A 22,323-nucleotide genomic window follows, 5' to 3' on the forward strand; every position below is an offset into this window, starting at 1 on the left:
GAGTTTTCTTAATCACAGATTTTTGATTATCTAAGCATGTTGATTTAAAAAACACACATTAATGACAACAAGCCTCAGCTCATGAGAAAACCACGAGGAACTTCTTGGAATTAACAGACAGCCGAGAGCTTTCAGCTAATTGCAGTAGCACTATCTCTTTTCTCACAAAAGTGACAAAGCCACATTAAAATGCAAAAAGAAAAAGAAACAGTATGATAAAGGGAATGAATAGGCTAGTTGACATCCACAGCTAGTTTCAGCTAATCCAGACTCAATGGAACAGAAATAGCAGCAGCCTTTGGAACAGTAGCCTAATCAAAGCAGTAATTACTACTCCTAATTGGGTTAGTAGGCTACAGCACATCATCATCATCACAAATCACAACGATTGCAGGCTTAAAGGAGTAGTTCACCCAAAACATTACTTGTTTTCTATCAATTACACACCCCATGAAGCATTGAATTAATGGAGATTGTTTTGTTTTTGTCGCATTCCTAAGCCAATAACCGGCAGAAAGATGCTAATGTCTCCGATAGGAGACTCAAAGAGTCTCTAGTCACCTACCGGAGAGACCGCCGGTCATCAAATTATTGGCTTAGGAATGCGACGAAAACAAAACAATCACCATGAATTCAATGCTTCATGGGGTGTGTAATTGATAGAAAATAAGTAATTTTTGGGTGAACTACTCCTTTAATATCTAAAGTTGTATCTTTGATGCAATAGTAATATACATAATCCAATCAGATTATATGCAGTATGCTTTCTTACTTTAGTCATAGGCCTACTAGTGAAAGGCCAGTGGTTCTCCAGGGGTCCTGAGGGGGTCCCCCAGCTAAATGATATAGATATTTGGGAACCAAATGGACCCATATAAGGGTCTGTAACTCAGACAGTATAGTCTGAGTTAAATGAACACTGAGGATTTTACAGTGTGGCTTGGGATCCCATGGGAGATAAGAAATGGTGTTGGGGTCCGTCACACTGGGGGGCTACAAAGGTGTTCAAGGAGTTAAACTACGTACAAATACCTGCACATCTGTGGGCAGAACAGAGGTATTAGTCTACTACTGTAGGTATAAGCATGCAGCACTCTTTGTACTTCTTTTTATGTGGACCCCAGGGATCCTATCCAATAAACCTATAAACGTGCACGTGCTGTGCACGCAGACGTGCTGTTGAGTCGCTTGGATGCCCTGGAATGCCCTTGATGTCTTCCTAATTATTCACCTCAATCATAACAAGCCAGTGGTTCTCAAAGTGGGGCCCGGGGACCCTCCCGGGCAGGGGTCCTTGGAGGGGGTTCCAGGGGGTCCCCATCAGTTTAACTACATTAAACCGACATTGGCTATTTGAATAGATACAGATCCTTTTCTTTATATATATATATATATATATATATATATATATATATATATATATATATATATATATATATATATATATATATTTTTTTTTTATCTTATATATATATATATTTTTTTTTACAAATGTTAAATATTTTCAAAAAGAAATTGGAATATTTTCTGTCGCATTGCAATGCTTTGTGAGCTTGTAGATCTGATATTTTCTTGATCTTGATGAATATCTTTTGTTTTATTATTATTATTATTTCTTAACATTTTAACAACACAAATCTTGTATGGGGGTCCCTGTCACAAAATATTTTCAGATGGGGGTCCGCTCCCAAATAATACCTACATTAATTTGGGGGTCCCCCTCCCCCCCACCCAAAAAAAAAATCATGTGGGGACCTCCCTGGGGGTCCCGACCCACAGGTTGAGAACCACTGATGTAGTAGGCTACCCTCCCACTTCATCCCAGAGAGAGAGAGGTGATGGTCCTCCCCCTCCTCTCCCATTAAATTCTAGGGAAGAGTGGTTAGTAGGCAGGCAGGCAGGGGGGAGCGTCTCACACACACACATACACACACACCACAGCAGCAGCAGCAGTAGCAGATGTCTGTGGAACGTGGAGATCGTATACACAGCCGTGGTGGATTATCTATCTAATGAAGAATATACTCAATATCCAGCCTAGATCCGTTGTATGAGAAAGAGTAGATCCATCTTTTCTTTTTTTTCCACTGAATATTTCTCTCTGGTTAGTATCGATCGGAATTTAAACCGAGGAGGACTTCGTTTGGTTTCTATTCCCAAAAACGCACAGAGGAGGAGGCTTCCACTGGAACCAACGGTCATCGTGGCGGCTCATCTCTCACAGACTGTGGCATGTTCATGTTCCAGGGATAAAGCGGGCAGAATTGAACTCCTACTTTCACCCAAAGAGGTATGTATCATGGACAACATGGAATGATAACCATAACTGTAATGCTATGTTGTTATAACTATGTTATTACACTATAACTGTATAATGCTATGTTGTTATAACTATGTTATTCCACTGTAACTGTAGTGCCATGTTGTTATAACTATGTTATTACACTGTAACTGTAACTATGTTATTACTGATAATGATGGCTGTAGGCTGTCATCATTATCAGTAATAACATAGTTATAATAACATGAAAAACGTCTATACAGGCTGAGCCTGTAATATATCTTATCATAATGTTATCATGTTATTATAACTATGTTATTACTGATAATGATGATAGCCTACAAGCCTGTAATAGCTGCTAAAGCGGGGGTTTTCCTTCCCCTATAATATAGGCTAATTTATTTCTGATCACGAATCAATGATGATCAGGGAGGGGAGTGTAGAAGAACATGATCAATAATAGCCAGGCTGTGTTTATGTACATATCTGGGGTAGTCTAGCCTAAAACTTAGTACTACCATAACCATTGATTAGATCAATTTTGATATAATTGGTGGAAAAATGGGTGTCAGACTCAGACACACATAATGCGATGAATAGCCTGACTGATGGGCTATGTCCCACTCCCACCTATCTTCATCTTTGTTTCATTTGACAGTATAGCCTACATTCAACCAACGCCTTTGTGTTCTTTGTTTTAATATATTAATGCCAGACAGACACTCTCCTTGCTGCAATGTTTGTTTATATAGAGCTGCATGTCTTCTGTTCTGGCAGCATGGTGGAGGTTTGATGGCTGCTCAGTTTAAATGGCCAGCCCGGGGCATCAGGTGTGCCCTCCAGACCTCGCTGCCTGTCTGATGTGTCATTAATGCTCCTAATTTGATCAAGACATCCTTTAGTGACATGGCTTCGGTTTAAAATGCCATTAACTGAAACTAAACAGAGATGGTGACAGCTGTTTTGAGACACAATGCATGTATCATGTGGCAAACGAGAAGGATTCATTCAGTTTGGATGGATACCCTCCTTTTTCTCCCCCCAGACAAAGCAGATGGCAGATGAAAATGTACTGAAATGCATCCAGTCTAGGAGGTGCTTATAGTAAGCTACTGTCTCTGCAGCATGGAAAGCACTGAGAAATACCACACACACACACACACACACACATATACCTCAGTGGGTTGTTTTCATCAAGGTCGTGACAAAGAAGGCAACCCACAGTCAAAATGTTGGTGATTAAAAAGACTAGCTTATAAGGAGCATTTGAAAAACAAGCTCACAAGTTGTGAGCTTGTAGATCTATGGTTCTGTATGGATTGACACCTTTTGCTCTTGGATTTTCTGAACAGTATATGAGTGCAGAATGTATCATTGAGGATATCAAATATACCATAAACTATACCATAAATAATGCATACAAATAATTTAATTAAGCCTGCAACATTCTAATGCTCAATACTGAAATTACAGCAAATCTTTGAACATATATATATTCTTTAAAGCGAACATTTGTAACTCAAATCCTTGCTTCTGGGGGTCCTATTCAAAATATTTTGAGATGGGGGTCCGTGGCCAAATACATATAATTTTGGGGGTCCTTTACATGAAAAAGTTTGAGAACCACTGATATAGCAAACATAGGTTTTTTTTCAAAAAACTGTTAGGATTCAGACCCCCATCTCAAAATATGTTGTTCCAAGGACTTCCAGAATCAAAGATTTGAGTTACAAACTCATAGCGCGGCACTCTGTGAACGCGCCATGAGCTTGTAGATCTACTATTTTTGAAAAGCCAAAGTATAAAATCATGGTTATAGCTCAAATCTAAAATGACACAGATGCGTTTCCCGGTCTTAATTAGGGTTAAAGGTCAATTTTAACACTTTGTAGAGTTAAAGTATCACTCGGGATTTAGCTGTTTGCTCATCTGCAGCACGACGACTGACTGTCCACCCACACACTTACACTGACTGAGATTAGATCTGGTCTCTGTCGGGTGGAAACCTCATGTGTCCAAAACTGTTACTTTACAGGACTCAAGTTCAAAAATAGCAAAAGCAGCAGATCTACAAGCTCAAAACGCGCCGCTTCACGCCGCGTTTCAAGCTTTGCAGATCTGCTGCTTTTGTGTGACGCTGTAGCATGATCAAGTAGGACGTTCATTTAAGAAAACATTTAGAATACGGAGATACGAGGTTTCTGCCCCGACAGCAACGATCTGCTTGTTTTGATAGATGCTCGACTACAGATGAATACTTGTTCACATAATGCTACAGTATGTAACGACCTTGTCGGGCAGAAACCTTGTATCTCCATAATTCAACTTTTCGTGTTTTTTCGTAAATTAATGCCCTACGTCGTCGTATGAGTCAGTGTCTCTCACACGTACGTACGCACGCACGCGCGCACACACAAAATGCCAATCTACAAGCATACAATGTGTCTCACAGTGGCGCGTTGTGAGCTTGTAGATCGGCAATTTTTGCTACTTTTGAAACATTTTGAAAGTGAAATTTAAAGTGGTTAAGTGTGTCTGTGGGTTTTATACATATTGAACCAATTAAAATGATTAACAAGACTAAAAAACACCTACATTGGTTCCATTGGAACACAGGTTATTTTTTATTAAAAAAAATGTTCTCCCAAGTTTTTGAGATACGAGGTAGAAACATATAGGCTACTGTTTGCTAACTTGTCCACAGCTACTAAGGGGGCCTAGTAGAGCCCTTGGGAATCCAGTCAACTGTTCTTATAGCATGCTATTTATAGGCAGATGCTACGTTTGATGCTTACCTGCTATCATGGTTACTTTGTAGCAGTAAATTGGCACTACATACATAATAGTCTGGTGGTTAGACTGTCTGCCCTGAGATCCGGGTTCGATTCCAAAGACCATGAAAGTGGGTCCCCATGCGGCCCTGCTTGGCACTCAGCATCAAGGGTTGGATTGGGGGTATAAGTCCCTGTGACATCCTAGCGTCATGTCCAGGGGATGTACTTGTACCCTACATCATGGCTGGGAGGATGTACATGTACATCAAGCCGCCTCAAGCTACAGAAACAGGAGATAGGCTCCTCCCCTTTGGGCCACATGGCTCAGTAAAGGCTTACTTACGTACGTGACCATTTTTTACCCTGTTGTTTGCTGACTAGCGTTCACGCCATTTTACTCACTGGCCAGAAGCAGGGGACTAAAACATTCCTCACCGGCCCTCAAAATGAATGACAAGAGGAGGTATAACAAAAGCAGAGGCAATGGATTTAACCCCCCCCCGCCCCCCATCCCCCACAGCAAATCCAACCCTGCTACTAATACTTGCACCACCACAAGATGAATTTCAACCTCCCTCATCCTCAAGGGGTGATGGTGGTGGTGGTGGTGGTGGTGGTCCCTGTTTGGTTGAGGTGGACCACTCAGCACTTTAGAAGTTGAATTGAACCAGCACCAACATAGTCTTCACCGGTGATTCTCAGCCAACAGAATACGGAGGCTGAGGTTTAAGTCGTTAAGTGTCTTGCTCAGGGACATCTCGTCTCGACAAATTTTCGGGGCTCAAACCATGTGACCTTCTGTTCCCCGGGCGGCCTCTCTCTACCTATTCAGCTATGGCTGCCCAAATCATAACAGTATACCGCCCAGTACAAAGACTATGCAGCTAGTTAAGAACGGTAGTATTAAAAATCGCTAGGCTGACACAGCAGAGAATAGGTAATGCAGGTAAACAGCAAACTGTCTGCCCAATGGCACCCTTGAGAGCGGAAACTGCGTGGCAGAGGAGTCAAGTCAATAGTGTTTAACATTAAAGGATATTGACATACTTTTCTGTTGACTGTCTGGTGTTTGCAATATGGTTAGGGTTAGGGTTAGAGGACTCATTTGAGTCCTCTTTTGCATACATAACGTCCCATGAGACTAACCCGGCAAAACGTGCACAGGAGAATCTTGTGGAAAATGTTCATCATTTTGTTTAAACATAGTTGCACGTTAGGCAAATTAAAAACACAAATTTGTTCAAACGTTTTCCATTGTTTTCACCTCTTGGCACTTGAGGATTTCAATATGTTCACCACCGGCAGAACAGAACACTCCTTTAGTTCCTCTTAAACAAACTCCCAAATTGCAGATGCTGCAATGAGAGGAATATATGATTATAAATGATTAACCCCTAACTGCTCCTCCCGTGCGCTCAAGGCTGACCACTTGGTCTAATTATTACTGTATGACACTGGGACTGTGTGTATTCTGTACAGTGTATTTTGCATAATGCATGCTATTGTGTAGGGTGTATGGCCACTGTCGTATACGTTTGTTCAGCGGCGCTTTTCGTGATGTTATATGATAACATAGATATGATAACTGACTGTGTCTCACAGCACTTTTCTTACTCTGTATCTGTACCTTACCTGTTGTGCTGCCACTGGTGCCTGAATTCACTAAAGGGGATCACTAAAGGTCTATATATCTGTCTGTCATTTGATACAAGTCCGTTGAGCGGGGTCCCCCATGGGGTTTACTAGTCAACAAGACATATGTCAATATCCTCTACTGTTAAACCCTATATACTTTGTTGACCGGGTTCCCCCAGGGATCTATATACTAGGCCTCCTCCCTTTTCCCCCCTCTACACAAAATATCTTCGCCAAAAATAGCCGATCTACAGTACGAGCTCTCACAACGCGTTCATAGTTTGGCTCTTTTCGCCAAATGTTCCGCCTATTATGACAATGCTAGAAAAGGCACACTATTAGGATCGTGTGGTTATAAGCCAAGCTAGAAGTCATTATGAGATCGGGGAAGGACTGAGTACAGGTTGGAGCAGTTAGTCTGCATACCGCACCGGCATCATGACTGTGTATCTGGATCACTTGACTTCACTGGCATTCAGCCACGTTTGTGTCAACAACAGGTTGTTCCGTTAAAGAAATGAAATCACTGTGACAGCAGTGAGAAAAAACTAAGAAGCTTAAATTAATCCAAAGCATACATGACACAAAGAGTTACATTTCTTAAGTAAAAAAAAAAGATTAAGGATGTTAAAGATGTATGAGAAACCCAACGGTGTCCACACACAATCTGAATCAGTTTCATTTTTCACATCACAGGTTTACGGGTATAAAAGCAGTGGGTGAAATTATTTTACTAGTGCACGTTTTGTAGTGTTCCATGAGAAGAGAGAGGATACAGGATACAGAGTTAAAGTAAAGCCAAAGAGACAGAAAGCTGGATAACCAGCAGAGTGGCCTTGTGGTTAGAGTGTCCGCCCTGAGATTGGGAGGTCAGGGTTCGATTCCCCCTTCCCTGACCTGGTCATACCATAGACTATAAAAAATGCTTCCCTGCTTGGCACGCAGTGTCAAGAGATGGATTGGAGTTTAAGGCCCTGCGACATACTAGCGTCATGTCCATGGGGCATACTTGCACATGATGTGACACGCTAGCGTCATGTCCATGGGGTGTACTCGTATGGTGACAATAGATGTACAAGGTCACAGCGTCGTAGCGAAGTGAAGCATTGTGAGATTATTGATCGGTTATTTGAGCTACTTTTGTATAATACCTTTGCATATACTAATAATCAGACTTATCGAATTAGTCGATTATTAAAAAAATATATGTCGATTCACTGATATATACGGGGGGAAAACATGCTTTTTGATTATTCGATTAACCTACATGAGCAAGATTAAGTCTTTATTGGTTGTAAATGTGGGTTTGGATATATTTCCAGTTAATTGCCCAGCCAGCTCTAGTGGATGAGGTTCCTGATGTGTCTGGAAGTAGGGTGGATGAACGTGAGACATGTGAGTCAGAATGGGAAGAGACATCTTCACTCAAAATGAGTATACTGTAGGGACCCTGACAATTTCTGTGCATTGTCTGCATCACGGTGTGTGTGTGTGTGTGTGTGTGTGTGTGTGTGTGTGTGTGTGTGTGTGTGTGTGTGTGTGTGTGTGTGTGTGTGTGTGTGTGTGTGTGTGTGTGTGTATGTGTGCGCGCGCGCACCTGTGCACAGGTGCATGCATGTGTGTGTGCGTGAGTGAGAGTGAAAAGGACTTTGATATAATCTGAGTGTGGACTTTTTTTCGGTCTCTTTAGAGGCAGTCTTGTCATCTTTAGAGAAGGATACATTTGTTCTCAGCGGGGTAGTGGAGAAGACGAGTACTGTGCTGCTGTCTATTAGATTAATTCATCTTAATATATTCTATATCGTTGCTGTCAGGCAGAATACCTTGTATCTCCATATTTCAACTTTTTCTGTTCTGTTGTAAACTAATGCCCCACGATATGGATAATACACCAATGAAAATAAACAACCAAAGCATATCGCAACAACAAAAGGCACAACAAAAACGAAACCTCTGGGGAAAATATTGAATAGACCCAGGTTAATTAGGCAGACCATATATGGAAAGTATAGTGGTGGTTAAGAGAAGCGATGGCAGATCTTTCTTGAATTGGTGGGGAGACAACTCCAGTAGATGTAATGGCGGAGTATTCCATATTTCCATATCTTCAAGAAATGCACACACACACTGCCCTAATTAAATAGGATGATATAGAGAGACATTAAGCCGTGGACAGAGAGAGAGAGAGAGAGAGAGAGAGAGAGAGAGAGAGAGAGAGAGAGAGAGAGAGACATACAACACAGGTCTCCAGACAGAAGCCAGTGATTAAGAGGTTGACGCACACATCAGGTAACCTAGCAGTGCACCCTGACAATTAATCTTCTTGACCTTCACAGCTCCAAATGTTGGCTTGTTTAGCAGCTTTACGTTTAAAGCTATCGATTCCCTCAATGGTTCTCTATGAGCTTATATAGCACCTGCTTCATTCAAAGGTTAGGAGGAAGATCACACAGGAAGATCCAGACAGACACTGTCTGTCACTTATACCCCCCAGCATCCACATCCTGGGCAACACTTTAGCCGAAAATAGCAGATCTACAAGCTCACGACGCGTCGCATTGCGACACGTCGTGAGCTTGTAGATCAGCTATTTTCAGCGAAGATATGTAGTGCAGAGTGAAAACAGAAAAGTTGTTACAAAAGAATAAAAATGCAAATTTCCACGAATATAAAATCATATTTTCACCTATAATGACCTGACCGGAATAGGATGCCAGTTTGAAAGTGATTAATGACAACTGACAACACCGAAGGAGTCACATGTCACCATGTCCTCTTGTTGTGGTGTTCAGCATACCAAAGAGGAACATTCTTTGTATTTTCCCATCATTGCTTGACAATGAGTTACTTATTGGTATGCTATGACTCATCAGGGGAAGCAACCCTTGATGCTTGTTGCTCGTGTGACCCAAATCATGCCTACTGTTTTCTTTTCTCGCACCTGTTGTTTGAACATGTTTAGATAATGAAATTGGTACAAAGATTAAAGCTGTCAATTTGCTTCCTCTGAATTCAAATTCATTTTGTAATAAAGCTGGGGAGAATTACATATTGGAACCTCTTTAACCACTTAAAGGGGAATTTCATTTGACTATTTAATTACGTCCACTCTGGCTTCTGTGTGCACCCGGACAGTTTTAGGTGGCTTGATTCAATATTTCGATATAAATTTTTCAAACTCCATTTAAACGCACGTCCCGGTTCTGGTGCCTGACATTGTCCTTCTAATGCGTTTGAAGACCATACATTTTTCAGTTACTATTTTGATTTTAAACTTCTTTGATTTGTTTTTATGAAAAAAAAGAAAAGAAATAGAAACATTAACTATGCAGGCTCGATATCTGGTTATGTTGTAAACAACATAATTCTATTAGTCAACAGTTGCCGGAATAGCGGTTGAAACCAGTTCTTCACCATGAGCCGCTTTGGCAGGAACCTGACCTGGCAAGGAAAAGGTTGGGTAAAGGATGCTTATCTTGAACCAGACAAAATGGTTTTGTGGTTAGTAAGACTTAAGAAAAACAATATCAGTGTGGAGAAACATAATACAGTACTGTATTAGGTTTCTCCACCTACTTTATCTGCAAACACGTAGATGAAATAGATCAACTATACATGACAAATGCATGGTTGCTCATGGAATTCCACCACGTTAAATTACACTATAAACTATTAAAGGTGCTGTAAGTGATATTGTTTGGTTAAAACAGCCGTATGACTTCTCTCTCCCACTGGATGAAATTGGTATCCAGACCTGAAAATGTATTTTCTGTTTAAGAGCTGGAGAGACGGGAGCCCTGTTACTGTACAAACATTCTATAGCAATGATTTCTAGAACAATATCACTACACCACCTTTAAGTCATCAATAGTAGACAAAATATCTATCACACTTTATCCGTTTATACGTTGGCTATTCAAAAATAGCAGATCTACAAGCTCACAGCGCGTCACTTAATAAAATAATAATAAAAAAATGTTTTACACAAATCTTCTCTCCCTGGCACAAAATCTTTTCAGATGGGGGGGGTCCGCGGTCAAATACATATCAATTCGGGGGGTCATTGACTTGAAAAGGTTTGTGAACTACTGATCTAGAATACATTTAAAACATCTTTTTTTTCTTTTTTTTCAGGATTCAATGAAAATGTCCGTCTGCGTCCACGAGAACCGCAAGTCCCGCGCCAGCACCGGCTCCATGAACATCTACCTGTTCCACAAGTCGTCGTACGCGGACAGCGTCCTCATGCACCTCAACTCGCTGCGGCAGCAGCGGCTGTTCACCGACGTGCTGCTGCACGCCGGCGCCCGCTCCTTCCCCTGCCACCGCGCCGTGCTGGCCGCATGCAGCCGCTACTTCGAGGCCATGTTCAGCGGCGGACTGCGGGAGAGCCAGGCCAGCGAGGTGGACTTCCGCGACTCCATCCACCCGGAGGTAAGATATAAGATAAGACCTTTATAGAGTACAGAAAGTCCTGACGTCACTTGCTCATCCCCTTGGTCACGGAAGTAATATCTCTATGGAAAATAACACTGGGTCATCTTAGAATCGTCTTATATAAGAATTGTGGTCCGAAAATAAACAAACTGTCCCGGCGATATTGTCAGTGTCGTTTACGATAGTCAGTCACTCCATAGCATAACAAGGTATGAAACTTACAATAACAATACAATACAACATTATACACCCCCAGAGTGCTTAGCATAGTGCAAAGACAAGTAAAAGTACAAGAAAACACACAGAAGCATACCGTACTGGACTGCTTGTTTCCGAGCAATTAGTCCGCTGAGTGAGATGAGCGACCAACATGTGCCTCATATAGCCTCCGTCTTCATACTGTAGCTACCGGCATGAAGGGCTGTCTATATAAGCAGTGGTGGAAAAAGTACTCAAATTCTTTAATTAAGTAAAAGTACCAATACTGCAATATAGAATTACTCTGTTACAAGTAAAAGTCCAGAATTCAAAATGTACTTGAGTAAAAGTACAAAAGTATTGGCATCAAAATGTACTTAAAGTACCAAAAGTAAAAGTACTAAATGTTTGAAAATAGCAGATCTACAAGCTCACAACGCGTCGCGATGCGACGCGTTGTGAGCTTGTAGATCGGCTATTTTCAAATAGCCTGTGTATGAAATAGGGCTGAAGCAGTTAATGTATGTTTCATAATATCATAATTTATATCTGAAAAGTAACTAGTAACTAAAGTTTTCAAATAATTGTAGTGGAGTAAAAGTACAATATTTGCCTCTGAGATGTAGTTGAGTAGAAGTAAAAGTATAGACAATTGGAAATACTCAAGTAAAGTACAAATACCTCAAAATTGTACTTAAGTACAGTACTTAAGTAAATGTACTTAGTTACTTTCCACCACTGTATATAAGTCTATTTGGTTGTTCCCATAGGTCTTGGAGCTGCTGCTGGACTACGCCTACTCGTCGCGCGTGGTCATCAACGAGGAGAACGCAGAGTCCCTGCTGGAGGCCGGCGACATGCTGGAGTTCCAGGACATCCGGGACGCGTGCGCCGAGTTCCTGGAGCGCAACCTCCACCCGTCCAACTGCCTGGGCATGCTGCTGCTCTCCGACGCCCACCAGTGCACCAAGCTGTCGGAGCTCTCGTGGGGCATGTGCCTCGGCAACTTCCCCGCCATCTGCAAGACGGAGGACTTCCTCCAGCTGCCCAAGGACATGGTGGTGCAGCTGCTGTCCCACGAGGAGCTGGAGACGGAGGACGAGAGGCTGGTGTACGAGGCCGCCCTCGACTGGGTGAACTACGACCTGGAGAGGAGACACTGTCACCTGTCGGAGCTGCTGCGGACGGTCCGACTGGCGCTGCTGCCGGCCGTCTTCCTCATGGAGAACGTCTCCACCGAGGGGCTGATCAACGCCCAGGCCAAGAGCAAAGAGCTGGTGGACGAGGCCATCCGCTGCAAGCTGAGGATCCTGCAGAACGACGGCGTGGTCAACAGCCTCTGCGCGCGGCCCCGGAAGACCAGCCACGCGCTCTTCCTGCTGGGGGGGTCGACCTTCATGTGCGACAAGCTGTACCTGGTGGACCAGAAGGCCAAAGAGATCATCCCCAAGGCGGACATCCCCAGCCCCAGGAAGGAGTTCAGCGCCTGCGCCATCGGCTGCAGGGTCTACATCACCGGCGGGAGGGGCTCGGAGAACGGCGTGTCCAAAGACGTGTGGGTGTACGACACCGTCCAGGAGGAGTGGTCCAAGGCGGCGCCCATGCTCATTGCCCGGTTCGGCCACGGATCGGCCGAGTTGAAACACTGCCTGTATGTGGTGGGAGGTCACACCGCGGCCACCGGATGCCTCCCGGCCTCTCCCTCTGTGTCTCTTAAACAGGTCAGTTGGTGGACAAAGTATTCCCAAGTAACCCCCAGTACATGAGTCAAAGTATAGTAGAGTCAGTGGTGGAAAAAGTACTCAAATTCCATACTTAAGTAAAAGTACCAATACTGCAATATAAAAATACTCTGTTACAAGTAAAAGTCCAGAATAAAAAACTTACTTGAGTAAAAGTACAAAAGTATTGGCATCAAAATGTACTTAAAGTACCAAAAGTAAAAGTACTAAATATTTGAAAATAGCCGATCTACAAGCTCACAACGCGTCGCGATGCGACGCGTTGTGAGCTTGTAGATCTGCTATTTTCAAATAGCCTAGGTTTAAAATAGGTTTAAAGTGGTTAATGTGTGTTTCATTATATCATAATTTATATCTGAAAAGTAACTAGTAACTAAAGTTTTCAAGTATATGTAGTGGAGTAAAAGTACAATATTTGCCTCTGAGATGTAGTGGAGTAGAAGTAAAAGTATTGGAAATTGGAAATACTCAAGTAAAGTACAAATACCTAAAAATTGTACTTAAGTACAGTACTTAAGTAAATGTACTTAGTTACTTTCCACCACTGAGTAGAGTCTCCTGGTCAAATGTTACTCAAACTACAAGGGAAAGTTGCTCTGTCGAAATTTGTATTTGAGTTGAAGTACTACTTGGACTACTTGGGTTTAAAAAGATACTTAAGTATTCAAAAGTTCATGCTTTTAGAAATACTTAAGTATCCAAAAGTACACATTACAAAGTACATTTTCCGTTAAACATCAATGTATTGCTGTAATACAATTGATGTAATATAAATAATAGTGAAAATAGCAGATCTACAAGCTCACAACGCGTTGCAATGCGCATTATTTGAAATAGGGCCTAAGTAGTGAATTCATAACGTACTTTTTTCCATTCCAAGAAATGTAGCGGAGTACAATTGCTAAAGTTCAGTACTCAAGTAAATGTACTTTGTGTAACTATCCACCGCCGCGAAACAGGTGGAGCAGTTCGACCCGGCGGCCAACAAGTGGACCATGGTGGCGCCGCTGAGGGAGGGCGTGAGCAACGCGGCCGTCGTCAGCGTCAAGGGCAAGCTCTTCGCCTTCGGCGGCACCAGCGTCACGCACGACAAGCTGCCCAAGGTGCAGTGCTACGACCCGCTGGAGAACCGCTGGACGGTGCCCGCCTCCTGCCCGCAGCCCTGGCGCTACACGGCCGCCGCCGTGCTGGGCGTCCAGATCTTCGTGATGGGCGGCGACACGGAGTTCTCGGCGTGCTCGGCCTACAAGTTCAGCAGCGACAGCTACCAGTGGACTAAGGTGGGCGACGTGACGGCCAAGCGCATGAGTTGCCAGGCGGTGGCGTCCGGCAACAAGCTGTACGTGGTGGGCGGTTACTTTGGCACGCAGCGCTGCAAGACTCTGGACTGCTACGACCCCACGCTGGACGCCTGGAACAGCATCACCACCGTTCCCTACTCCCTCATCCCCACGGCCTTCGTCAGCACCTGGAAGCACCTCCCGGCCTGAGGCTTCGCTCGGTCTCGTCCCCTTTCCCCCCTCTCGTCCACTCCTCTTCCAGGAGGTATGTATGCAGTGGTGGAAAAAAAGTACTCACGTTTGTTACTTAAGTAAAAGTATCAATACTGCAATATAGAAGTACTCTGTAACAAGTAGAAGTCCGGAATTCAACATTTACTTGAGTAAGAGTACATAAGTATTGGTATCAAAATGTACTTAAAGTACCAAAAGTGGAAAGTACCCATTATGCAGAATGTCCCGTTTCACAAGTTTTCAAAATGTATAAAATGTCTAAAAATCTTTTGAAAATAGAAGATCTACAAGCTCACAATGCGTCGCAGTGCGACGCATTGTGAGCTTGTAGATCGGCTATTTTCAAATGGCCGAAATGTAGGGCTTAAGTGGTAAATGTATGTTTTGTAATAACAATCAAAATCTACAAAGTAACCAGTAACTAAAAGTTTTCAAATAATTGTAGTGGAGTAATATTTGCCTCTGAGATGTAGTGGAGTAAAAGTAAAAGTACTGAAAATTGGAAATACTCCAGTGAAGTCAAAATACCTCAAAATTTTACTTAAGTAATGTACCTAGTTACTTTACACCACTGTACAGTATGGATGGATGGATGGAGAAAGCCTGCTTTGCTACAAGGCAATGTCCTGAGTGTTGAATGTGTGTTTTAAAAGAAAATGAAAACCATGACTGCATGTGAATATTGTTATTGAGCTTCAGTGAAAAGGGAGTAGTTCTTAGAATGACACATCTTGGTTCTGGTGACGGGATGATTTAGGCAGCAATGCACAATGCTTCTAATACAAACCAGACAGTGTCTGTCTCTCTGTCTGTCTGTTTTTAATTCCTTTGTTTGCCTTACTATTTTCCATGATGTTGTTTACAGGTTGTTAGACCCAATATAATAGGCCTATGTGAACAACAGTACATATAATTGTGTAATTAAATATGCAACGCGTTTTTGAGCTTGTGGATTTTTGCTATTTTGGAATTTGAAACCTGAAAAGGATTTGGACATTATGTTTTGGAAATATGAAGTTTCCACCCGAACAGCGACGACATACTATACTATAATAGCACAGCCACAATTCTTGTATCACCCCACATTCCCCTTTATAAAGTGCTGTTATTCAGTGGAGGATTATATTTTACGTCTGACTGTCATAACAAGGATACTATTCTTCCTGTGGGACTCTGAGGAGGACAGGAGAAATGGGAGAGGAGGAGGAGGAGGAGGATACATTATATAAGAAAAGATAAACCTCTTCTATGGTATCTCCATGTTTTGTTTAAGACTATGAATATGCAAAGAACCAAATTATACAGCATATGGCTCCATCAGAGTGTGTGTGTGTGTGTGTGTGTGTGTGTGTGTGTGTGTGTGTGTGTGTGTGTGTGTGTGTGTGTGTGTGTGTGTGTGTGTTAGAGTGAAGGATGGGGGTAGGGGGGTCGTTGTATACAAAGAGAGGTTAAATGACTTACAGTATGAAGTGGGGGGTAGTCAGGCTGAAGGACACAGAATAGAATACTTGTATTGTTCCTGGTGGGTGTGTCAATTAGACAAGCTCCATGCTTCATGCTGACTTCCAGCATGGTGGTATATAAGGCTAATGGCACTCTGTGTCATGTTGATGAGGTGCTGTCAGAGGGAGGTGGTTAGAGAGACTGACCCTAACCACTGCTGTCCTGTAGTGGTTAGGGTGACCTATTGTTAAAAAAAACTAAAAAACAGGACCCATAATCTATTGAATCCCATTTAAAAAAAGAGCTTCTTTGAAATGTTTATTTTAATTTTAATTTTCACCCGCCGTTTTCATCAGGATGGGGGACAATTATTTTAGCGCTTAATAGCACACTGACTGCACCTTTCAACAGAAGAGAACAAGATAAACTTATGTAAGCGCTCGAAACAAGCGTTATTATTTTAAACTGTGGTGAAAAGTGAAAACCGGGACAATTTGGTAATGAACATCGCAAAACCGGGACATTTTAGTATTTAGAGATATGTGTCGGGATTCGGGACACCCAGACAAACCGGGACGTCTGGTCATGGTATAAGCGATGTCCCCACCCTTAGCCACCCTGATGCTGATACAATGTCCCCAGCCAAAGCAACCCTGCAGATACAATGTCCCCAGCAGCCAAAGCAACCCTGATGCCGATACATGTCCCCAGCAGCCTTAGCAACCCTGCTGCTGATACAATGTCCCCAGCCTAAGCAACCCTGATGCAGATACAACGTCCCCAGTAGCAACCCTGATGCTGATAAAATGTCCCCAGCCTTGTAGCTTTCCCCTGCCCTCCTCCTGTGACAGTAAGCAGGCCAGACAGATGTGGAACATGGGCAGTCAGTTGGCAAACGTGATGATGATGATCCCGCACACTGCAGGCCACACATCATACTGCCTCATTAAAGCCTGAAATGTACTCCACGCCAACACATTCTCACAGTTATTGCCGCTCCGTCATTTTCACTCCCTAATGCAGTCACTATAGGACACAAAAACTAAAAGGCACGCATTGGAGCTTCAAATACTACTCGATTCGAAAGTTTGGACAACTGCTTCGGTGGCTTTACCTGGTAGCAACGCTTGACTAGTCACTGCATCCTCCCGTGAACGAATCTCACTATGGGTACAATTGTTTTTTTTATATCTCTGCATAGTTTTTGTGAGGGTAGAGTTAGGATTAAGGTTAGGTTTAGGCATATTTTTGGGAGGTTAGGGTTAGGGTTAGGTCTAGGTATATATTTGTGAGGTTAGGGTTAGGTTTAGTGATAGTTTCGTGAAAGTGTCATCAGAAAAATCGTAACGCAACGCATAAGTTCCATTGCGTTGCAGCGGGGGTTTCTAAAGCATGCAACAACATTAACCAGCATGGTACGTGGTACAGTCTCCCGACTGATAACGCTAAAGATCAGAGCTGCTCTACTTGCTTGCTCCATTACTCCAGGATGAAATCCTGTCTGACTTATGAATTGCTGTGTTCTCAGTGACTCATCACTGGGAGGGAGTTTGCATTGATGGCCTTAGTTAACGCTAACTCTAAAGAAGCCAAAGCAGCCACAGTGTTCAGGGATGTTCATGGATGGCAACCAGGCCTGTTTCACAGAACAGACAGAAGGTGTGAGAGAACAGGAAGAGGAAGGAATGTTGTACTCCGAGGGAGGAGGGGTGGTGTTTTCACACTTCAATGTGTGGCTCAGTTTCCCACTTGAAAACCTCAAAAGCGTTCATGGCCCACCCATCTGAAAGCTCGCAGCCCCTAAGCTTGTATATTTGCGATGTTCACATTTAAGTGATTGCGGGTCCCGATTTGGAATTTTGTAAATACTAGAGGTTTGGGCCGATACGCGGCCCTCACATCTAAAGTTCGGGCCGCTAAGCAGCCCTCGCACCTACGTCGCACCGCCGATGGAGATATATATGGAGATCCCTGATGTCATCAGTATATGCCCATATATGGGCATTCCCCCTTTTGTGGCCATATATGGAGATCTCTGTATAAGTCAGTCCTTGTCCCCTTTGTGCCCATATATGGAGATCCTTGATGTCATCAGTATATGCCCATATATGGGCATTCCCCCTTTTGTGCCCATATATGGAGATCTCTGTATATGTCAGTCCTTGTCCCCTTTGTGCCCATATATGGAGATCCTTGATATCATCAGTATATGCCCATATATGGGCATGTGACAGGGTTATGTCTGAGTCATAGTGGCAGGCCGCTGGCCGGCCTCTATTATGGTATAACCGGGCTTGCCGGCCAACCACCCAGTCACGTCTCACAATTTTAATATAGGATGGTTACCCTTTACAAGACTTATACAAGAAAAAATGGTAATTTAAATACTTCACTCAGAAAGGAGTAACCATATCAGCCTCAGGAGGGTTGAGCCCCAGGACCTGGGTTCATCATGAGTCCAGTGTAGACAGCAGGTCACTGCCGGGCCAGATGGCATGCAAGGTGATGATGTTAAATGATTCACAGAGAGCTGGGAGAATGGCATGCTGGAGATTCACAAGTTAAATAAGGGCTCTTGAGGTCATTTAAAGCCAGGGTGGAAGAATTGCATGCGTGTGCACATGTGTGTGTGTGTGTGTGCATGATATCTGGAGCCGACTCATAAGTCATAACCCATCATGCATATATGTCCCCCAGCCACAACAGCCAGTGTGTGTGCGTGTGTGCGCGCGTGTGTGTGTGTGTGTGTGCGTGTGATTGAGTCTTAGACCAACCTAGCGTATGAGAGTGCCAATATGTCTTAAACCTATAATACTGATGACCCCCTGCAGGGGTCTGTAATTTTTTGCAGAATGTTCCCCCCAGAATAGGCATGATGCTGGGGTTCAAGTGGTTATTAAAATAACATTGCATTCATTAAAATAAGTTCCAGATTGAAGCTTTATAACTTTGTGCATGAGAAAGTGTATACATTATTTCTCACTACATCCGTGGGGTACGTTTGATCATTAACCAGTCATTTGCCTTCAAGGCAAATGTCTCTTCGGGTAGTCAGAGTTGACCTCATACACAGAGGGGATATTTGGAGTTGACTCATAAGCCATTATGCATGTTGTAGCTATTGGGCAGAAACCTAGTATCTCCACAATTTCAACTTCTTATGCTTTGTTTTTGTAAATTAATGCCCTACTTCTGGTACAAGAGTGTCGCACAAAAGTCGCAAAAATTGCCGATCTACAAGCTCACAGCGCGTCGCATTTCTACGCATTGTGAGCTTGTAGATCCGTGATTATAGCTACTTGCCACTTCCATTTCCTGAAAGGTAACACTTTTGGGACATACAAGCTTTCCACCCTGACAGTGACTATAAGTCCTCTAGCCACAACAGCCACATCAAACCAACCCTGCAGGGCCACAGAGGAAGATGTGGAGTTTTAGTGGAGTATTTCTGCATCATGGACGCAGGTCTCATATCGTTGCTGTCGGGCAGGAACCGCTTATCTCCATTTTCTAACTTTTTGTGTTTTTTTCGTAAATTAACGGCCTACTTGATCATACCACAGCGTCACACAGAAGCAGCAGATCTGCAACCTCGAAACGTGGCGCTAAGCGACGCGTTTCGAGGTTGTCGATCTGCCACTTTTGCCGTTTTTGTATTTGAATCCTGAGAAGACAGTTTCGGACATATGAGGTTTCCACCCGACAGAGACATGGAGTAGTAGAGTATTTCTTTATCATGGACACACACAGGACTCGTGGAGTTTAGTGAAGTGTTTCTCCATCATGGGACACAGCTATAGGCTCATATGGATAGTAGAGTATTTCTCCAAACATGGACACGAGGGGCTCATATTGCATGGCCGCCAAGCTCATAAACCATCCGCGGTTTAAAGTTAAATTAAACGAAAGCCTCAAAATCCGAAAGGTCAAAATGAAATTCTTTGCGGGAATTGAATCCAGCGAGAAATCATGGGTGGAGAAAAAAAAAGTGTACGTAGATGATGTTCACACAAAAAAAATTATTTTAGCCCAGTATAGGAGATATATGTTTTAGAGGAATATTATGTTTAGCTGTAAATCCTGCGAGGAGAATATGCACCACCACTTGGCAACCGAATGGCTCTCCTCCCATCAGTCACCTTTGGCAGGTGACTGATGAAGAGCCATTATTAGGCTTGAAACATCGTCCAGTAACCCAGTGTTGATCGGAGCAGTAAATTGTGCAGCATTTTTTGTCTTTTTTTATGTTTTAGGTGGAAGACAAGACACATCCCATGAGCTCATTTAATGGATGTGTTTTTCTCTCTTTTCTTTTCCTCAGATTTCCCCGTGTTGCATCATCCACTGGATTCTAACTGTGAAGAATCACCTCTCTGAACCTCCTGTGCAATCATAATTACACAAATATGTACTTTTCATCCAGCAGACAGAGAACTAAATATTGATGTACAGACACCTGCGCTCACTTGGATGTTGCAAACAGTCACACACACACATATGAAGCAAATCATTGTTCCTGAGAGGACCCGTAGCTGGAATGATGTCATCTCATGTTTCTCAAAGGGAAGCGGGAACATAGTTCATGTGAACATACCAAAACAACTGCTGCTCGTTGAATGGGACACAGATTTCAGGCTACAGTATAGTGTGCTATTATTGCCATATGGTCGCTGTCGTGCAGAAACCTTGTATCTCCATATTTCAACATATCATGCTTTTTTTCTTTTTCGTTAATTCATGTTCTACTTTGTCACACTTCAGTGTCACACAAAAGTAGCAAAAATAGCAGATCTACGAGCTTGTAGATCAGCAATTTTTTTTTTGGTGCTATTTCTGGAAAAACAAAGACAAAGAAAAAAACGTTAAAGTGAAAGTTAGTGGATTTTATAAACATTGAACCAATGAAAAGTATTGTGACTGAATAATAACTACATTGGACCCACTGGAACACAGACACCCCCCCCCCCCCCTTTCCTGAAAAGTAACACATTTTGGACTTACAAGGTTCCCATCCGACAGCGACATTTTATTTCTTTTCTTCAAAGCACCACGTACAGTGAGAACTCCAAAACAAATCCGCCATGCACGCACACATCTTTTTTCACAAAATAATTCCAAGGACGTGTAAGGATCGTGTATGGATGGATGTTCTTCTCCCGGGGATATAAAAAATAAAATAAAAAAGCCGGTGACCCTGTGCTCAGAGACTGTAGAGAGTACAGCATGAAGGACTTGAGGGATCGAGGAGGGAGGAAAAGGTCCCGGACGTCAACCAGATAAAGAACAGACACAGACAAAACATGTCAGACGCTCGCTGACTGAAACATATGGCACAATGAAGGAGCAACATCTCCCCTCTCTGTCCTCCAAACCAAGCCCCCCACATACCCATTATGTGTGTCTCTCAAAGAATGTCTCTGTCCTTCCACTGAAGCCTGGATTTATACTTAGTTGCATGCCGGTGTTCGTGCTCAGTAAATAGCAGATCTACAAGCTCACAACGTGTCACAAACTTAACGCGTTGTGAGCTTGTATATCTGCTATTTACCGCAGGCAACACCAGTGTGCAACTAAAGTATATATCAGGCTTATAAGCTCATCAGCTCTATGTCCAATGCTGCCTATTGTTCTTTTTTTAACCGAGACATTAGTCGTACTCTTTTTTTTTTTTTCATTTGGGATGGGTTCTCTTGCAACCAGCACAAAGATAAGGAGCAGGGGAAAAAATATTGTCGGGCAATGCTTCTGATATTGTACTTCTTTCAGACATGGAAGGTTGCTCATCTTCAGAGGGCTTTGATAGTTTATATGCCGGTAGGTTTTGAAGGACAGCAGCGGCTGAGGGAAGGTGAGAGTGGTGTGTTTAGGGTTGCAGTGCTGCTGGGGTCATGTCCTCACAAACAAAACCAAACAAACAAAAAAAAACGTACCCAAATAGCGACATTTGCCAATCTACAATGTTTTACTGTAAAACATTAACAATTTTTTTCTGTATTGGCTTAATGTGGTTTAATCAAATTGTTAAACTGTCATATTATCAAACATTAATATCAAACTATCAGACTTCCCAAAAGGAAACGCATGTATTTGACCCACCGGCCATTAAAAAAAAAAAACGAATGATATCAAAAGCAGAGGCATGGTCAACCCCCCCCCTACCCCCCCCCCCCCCACCCCCTTTCGCCCACAACCCAGCGCTATTTATTATATGGGTCATGTCCTCACATGTCTGCATAATTCATGTTACACCCCCGACCACTACACCTGCTGTGCATGTGAGCAGTGCAAATCACACTTTG

General features: G+C 42.9%; 1 protein-coding gene across 1 annotated transcript; it reads left to right on the forward strand.

Moving 5' to 3' along the window:
• Window positions 1-1,933: 1,933 nt before the first annotated feature.
• enc1 (ectodermal-neural cortex 1) lies at window positions 1,934-22,068 on the forward strand. The gene is made up of 5 exons (XM_080419057.1): window positions 1,934-2,290; window positions 10,825-11,124; window positions 12,096-13,046; window positions 14,027-14,612; window positions 20,346-22,068. Exons 1-4 carry the CDS (start codon window positions 2,051-2,053, stop codon window positions 14,555-14,557), a joined length of 2,022 nt encoding a protein of 673 aa, XP_080275183.1. The 5' UTR covers window positions 1,934-2,050; the 3' UTR covers window positions 14,558-14,612; window positions 20,346-22,068.
• The last annotated feature ends 255 nt before the right edge of the window (window positions 22,069-22,323 follow it).

Source organism: Gymnoscopelus braueri (genome assembly GCF_963280865.1).
Source record: "Gymnoscopelus braueri genome assembly, chromosome: 22".
In the NCBI taxonomy this organism is placed as follows: domain Eukaryota; kingdom Metazoa; phylum Chordata; class Actinopteri; order Myctophiformes; family Myctophidae; genus Gymnoscopelus; species Gymnoscopelus braueri.